Here is a 6148-nt window from a genome sequence, read left to right on the forward strand (position 1 = left end):
CTAGCGTTATATACAATATTTTTTCTACAACTGAACCGATTGTTAATTAAATTGCTGTTTAAGTTCAACTTTGTCCCGTGCGCGAAATACTTTTTTTCACTGTTGACGATTTCGCGCACGTTGTCAAGGGCAACCTTACTTATTAATTAACCGTTTAAAAATCTAGTACTTCGCGCTTCGAAATTCGTCAGAAAATGACAGGTTTTTTTTGACAGTTGTAGAAAAAAGTTATTTTTTATATGAAATGTTTAATTACAAGTTATAAACTTGACGATAAGACATAAAAAAGTTATATTAATTTTTTTCAGGAAGACCCTATACCAATATGTTGCTGGGAAAATTTGAAAGATGTGATAAATTAAACTAATGGAATATTATGTAACGAAAAAAAGTTTTATTCATAAAATTACAAAATAACTTACACTTTCAATTGATAAAGAAAAGATAGTAAATATATCCATTATAAAAAAATGAAATGAAAAACTGCGTTTGTGAAATTTTTTTCATAAAATTCCCAAGTAAGTTGCGCGTTCATGTGATCCTTAAAAATTGCTTGCGAAATCAATACTTGTATGTGGAAGTTTCAAAACCATTATTGGTCATCGTTTTATCAATCCAATCGACGACCTTTGCCACATTAGCATACACTCGTGGTCGTGGCAGTCCTCCACAATCAATACCCCAAGATACCACTCCGACTTGAAAATACGTATTTTGTTTCCCACGTATTGGACAAACTAGAGGGCTACCACCATCTTCTCTACATGTATCTTGATCCGGCAGACATCCAGCACAAATAAATGATTCGTGAAGGTTGAAATGGGTTCCTAACCGAGTAGTTCTAAGACTTGCTTGACAAGAATCCGTGTCAACAATTGGTACGTGAACTTTTCTTAAAAGTGCTTCGTCTTTGCGTGTACTTTCTCTTCCATAATTGTCTTTTCCCCAGCCGTTTGAGTAACAGACCAAATTATCTATAATCTCATCTTTAGTTGGTAAGCACACAATATCTACGTTTTCTTCTATTTTTACAGGAGAATCCAAAATTAAAAGGGCATAGTCGTGAAATAAAAGTTTTTTATTATATTCTGGATGAAGTATGATAGTTTTCACGTTTCTTTCTTGATGTGGATAGATTTCATTTTCGGTTTGAGCATCCCATTCACCGGCACGTATTTTATACAATTTAGTATCAGAAATACAATGGGCGGCAGTTAATACAACTTGGGGGTGAATAAGAGAAGCTCCACATTTATAGCTCCACGGTTCATTAAGTTTTTCTTCAGTTGACGCTCTACCGAGTAATGCTGTCATCCACGGAAATTCACCATATTGCGCGTGGTCATCGTCACCAGTGATACGGAACCCTACTCCCTCTGGGTTTCTCTGTCCACATGTTCGGTTTTGTTGTCCATTATTATTAACTGGATTATCAGGTTCACAGCAGACATATAAATAATCATCACACTTGTCAGTAGTTCTAAAACGAAAAAAGTGAATATCAAGTTTTAATTAATTATAGCCCTGATTAGAGCGGAGTCGGTACAATTGTTTGTTGATGTATATTCAATTAATATAATTAATTAGTAATTACTAACGGCTCATTGAAAACAGAAATATGTTGTGCTTTGCGACAATGAAGACGGCCAATTTCGGCGCATACATGACCGGTGGTCTTCTGTTCTCATAAATCCGATATGCACCTGACAAAGTTGTTTATTGGGTAATATTGTTCCAGATGTGCAATTATAACATAATTAACAAAAACGGCCCGCACGCTCATGGAATAAGACCACGTCAGATAAGGTTGCTGTTACTGTTCAAAATGACATGAGTTTGAATTGCGACTCACATATCACGTTTGTTTATTCTGGGCACATATCATATTCCAAAAACCTACCTAATACGACGTTTAAATTTCAGAAGGTCTGGTGAACACACTGTTAGTGTTACTTTTATGCAAATTTTAAACCTGTTTTTGACGAAATAGGTGCAAACACTTGAGTAAACTTACCCGAAGAATTCAGGTTTAACCTCTTTAACCTAGAAAATATTTATAATTTTAATGAATCAGGAATAAGCACTGTTCATCTACGAGTAGATTCTAGAAAGAGGTTAAAAAAAGAATAGTTATCGCTGAGAAAGGATCCAATGAAACAGTCGGAATTTTAGTATCAGCGACGGGAAATATCTCTTTTGATGAAGGGGGCAAATATGGGTGCAGTGGACTATGACTATGAGTCTCACTGAATAGATTTGAACAGTTCTTTATGTACTTAGATGATTTCAACAAAATACCTATCGTCGAACATCCAGTTTTATTAATCCTAGACGGCCACACCAGCCATAAACTGTTGGAAGAAAAACCAAATTTACCTTTTGACAATATCCCCCTCATTGGTTGCAACTGTTCGACCTATACTTCTTTGATCCATTCACGAAACTGTATTCGCGTGAGTCTACATGACTGCACATGCCAGTACGAGGATGTGCCGTAAAGCCTTTAAAGGGTTTGAAAATTGTGGTATACGAGGGTAGCGCCAAAAATTTCTTGACTGACGTACATCCAGAGATTGCAGTCGGCCAAGAGTTTCATAACACTGCACTTCAAATCTTATTAACCTTGGAAAAACAAGCATAAACTTTATGCTTATACCCAATACCATATAGTACATGAACTGCTATTAGCAATATGCTTTCAATACAAAATGGGAGGTGTTATATCTTAAAAGTACGCACTCTAAGAATAGAAAGAAAATTTAAAGAGACAGTTACGCATCGCATAATTAATTAACGTTTTTCAAATCGTGTCTCATCGGAGAACTTCGGACAGATTCGTTTACCCTGAAGTTCACTTACCCAGGCGATGTCCTTGACCATATTTGAGTTAGAATTAGCAATCCATTTACTGTATGGTCTAAGACTTTTTATCATTCGGTTTCCTTAAATTTGTCAGTCGTGTAACACCGCGTCAGAAATCACAAAAATCGGTTACCCAGTCGCGCAATTAGTGCAAGGTGAGTCCCCAAATCCAAACGTGAAAAAAGTGAATCGATGGAGTGGATAAGCACCTCAGATAGATCATGGTTGTGAGGGCATTTTTCATATTGACGTTAAAGCCCGAAACACCACAGTGAGTGAGATGTATTATGCAACACTCCTGTACAAATTATGGCAGAATATTAGGGAGAAAAGCCCAGAGAGATTCAGAGGAGTGCTGCAAATGCAAGCCGCAATTCGTGATTACGATTTTGAACAAATCGATCACCTCCAGTATAAACAAATAATATGGCATCAAGTGACTATTACCTGTTTGGAAAATTGAAAAAAGGGCTAAAAGGACGTCGATTCAGTAACGAAATAGAGATGACAGCTGCAGTTTGGGCACATTTTGAGGACAAACCGAAAGAATATTTTGGCCTTTTCTTTCGTATTTCGTGAGTTTCTGACCCTGCTATCGTATTTTCATATCACAGGGATTTGACGACACTGGTTTTCTGTCTTCATAAATTCTAGGTGATTCTTCACAAAGTCGCTCTTCAGACTTTACAATTGAATTGTATCGACATCACAACAGTTCGGAATGATCTCCTGTAACAGAAGTGATAATGAGACCCCTCACTCCGGTACCTGTCGACAGGATAACTGTCCTGGTACTACTCAGCAGTTAAAGGGTTGTTCTTTCACAGACACACTTCAACTGCTGTCTCCATACCTCAGTAAATAGCAAAAGATGGGAAAGGGGGAAAATAAATGCAAGAAAAGTCAACGATGATTTTGTAAAACTGAAGGAAAGGAAGACCATGAAACCAAAACGACGCAAGAAATTAGAGAAGCAGGAAGATCGTTCAAAACTAGTGGTGCAAACAAAAAAAGAAAAAGTAATTGAAAGCAGTGAACGCGAAGATTCTGATACAGAGTGTTTATGCTGCACTAAAATATATAGCCCAAGCAAGAAGAAAGATGGCTAGATGCGATGCCAGACCTATTACATATTGACCGGAGGGCATGCAGAACCTAGAATCAAACAGATTTGTTTTTTTGTTAAACGAAGAAACTCTTTATTTGGTCAGATGAATAATAAAACATACTGAATACCTATATGGGCTATATGGCATATAGATACATACAAAATCGTTCTAGGTGGTGCTCACTGCCCAATGCCCCAGCCTCCCTTGGGGAAATCCGTTTCAGATAATAGATGACCAACTTCACGAGATGATGGGAAATATTTCGTTTCTGCAAATTTAATGCGAGGTTTAATGTACTCCAATGTAGTAATAGTTATTTATTTAATCAGTGGGATAACGGCCTCATTAACTTACGAATGCGACAATTGCGCATACGAGGGCGTTAGCCCTAGCTATTGTAAGAGCATGAGTATGTTAATGGCCGTTAGCCCAAGTATTAAATACAACTTTTTATCTGCGACTGTTCTTCTACTGCTAAAAACGAAAAATAAATTTGATGCATTTTTTTAAATTTCAATCGAAGTAGCATAGTTAGCAGTTTTCGACGCCATAGAAACAAGAAAATCCTAACGTCAAGAAAATTTGTACGTCAAAAATTTTGCTTCTGATTTCTTTGCGTATGTCATGAATGAGTCTGGAACTATTCCATCAGACGTTAATGTTTACAATAAATAATCTTGATAGTTGATTTTTGATCATACATTGTTTTGACAAGGGCTTATCCCACTGAGTGTGGTAATGAAGTTCTTATCCCATTGAGTGTGGTAATTAAGTTCTTATCCCACTTAAAATGACCGGGATAAGTGAGAGTTATCCTACAGGCGCAGATAAATCCCTTTTACATATTACATTATACCACGATACACGTGCATTGTACCCATTGGAAAATTTTCATACTAAGAAGGGTCTCATTGAAGAACAATGCCAATAAGTTTTTATCTACAAAACTGAAAAGTAATACACCATGCAGCAATGAAAATGTGAAATCGATCCAGTCCTTACGGTTTTGTTTATTTATGAATACGTCAAAGTTTTTAAGCTTGATTAATTAACTATGCGTTATTCACATTGTCGTATAATACAATTTGGCATCTAGAAAATGCGTTTCGACATAACGTGCAATAAAATTAGGGAATAATGATTTTTTGAATCGTTTGATAAATCTTATATTCTTAATCAACGAACTCATTCAAGTAAGCCAAGAAACGAAAATGTAACCTATCTACAGGGTGGTACCTAGCGCGACGCAGCATAGGGATTTATTTCAATGGTCATTTCTTTATAGTCAATTACTAGCTCCCCTAATTATTTTAGAGCAAAAGTCTAAACACGTTTTCTTCAGAGAAAAAAATACTGCATCTGTTTCAAAACTGTAGAAATCGACAAAATAAAAAGGTACATTTTACAATAAATCAGATATGCCTTGGAATTGCCTAAAAAACAGCGACAATGTTTCATTATTTGCCGAAATTTATACTTGTTTATCCCGTGTGTAAAGATATGACTTTTACGGGTTAGGAACGGGAATAAATTCAAAGTTGACGGCAAGACTTGACAAATCATACATTACATGCTTCTCAAAAGTAACATCATTAAACCAGACACCGTATTGTTTGCAGCAAGGTTTGCAGCCGCCAGCAACTCAAAAATATTTAAGATTGTACAATCAAATCAAACACCATCAGCATCAAAATAATCGTAACAACTTCACTTCTGTTTTCAGTATTTAGATTCCCTGTCATGTCATGTAATATTTCCTTGCACAAAGCAGGACAACTGGGTTATTCCAAGAACGAAAAAGACAGAAAATGGAAATGGTTTACAACTAAATGAGCAAAATTCTAAGGTATATAGGGCTGGAGATCAAAAAAGAATTCGATTTTAGCAGGAGAGCAAGAGGACATCTTTGGATTGTGCCAAATGCAACGTGGCATATTATATTGATTGTACTTGGGATTGATATAAAAACTTGGTGGTGCAGAAGCGAAGAAAGCGAATCAGTATCTAAAGACGTCCGTTGTCGTTAATAAGAAACCGACGTGTAGGAGAGATAATGAAAAACTTGTATATTAGATCAACAGTGATTTCCAGTACGTTTGAAGGCGGCTAATGACAGTCCGAAGAATTCGGTATTCTGTTGATCTCGTCAACCATGCATGCGGTTTAGAAGGCTATCT

The 6148-nt window shown here is 36.3% G+C and overlaps 1 protein-coding gene across 1 annotated transcript; it reads right to left on the reverse strand.

Moving 5' to 3' along the window:
* Positions 1–372: 372 nt before the first annotated feature.
* Positions 373–1502, reverse strand: LOC116166301 (phenoloxidase-activating factor 2-like). The gene has a single exon (XM_031481223.1). It carries the CDS (start codon positions 1312–1314, stop codon positions 562–564), a length of 753 nt encoding a protein of 250 aa, XP_031337083.1. The 5' UTR covers positions 1315–1502; the 3' UTR covers positions 373–561.
* Between the last annotated feature and the right edge of the window lie 4646 nt (positions 1503–6148).

This window comes from Photinus pyralis, unplaced genomic scaffold (genome assembly GCF_008802855.1).
Source record: "Photinus pyralis isolate 1611_PpyrPB1 unplaced genomic scaffold, Ppyr1.3 Ppyr1.4_LG3b, whole genome shotgun sequence".
NCBI lineage: Eukaryota > Metazoa > Arthropoda > Insecta > Coleoptera > Lampyridae > Photinus > Photinus pyralis.

Bases quoted from the DNA above. Each gene is read 5' to 3' on its own strand.
- LOC116166301 (XM_031481223.1), bottom strand. From the start codon at position 1,314: ATGACAGCATTACTCGGTAGAGCGTCAACTGAAGAAAAACTTAATGAA.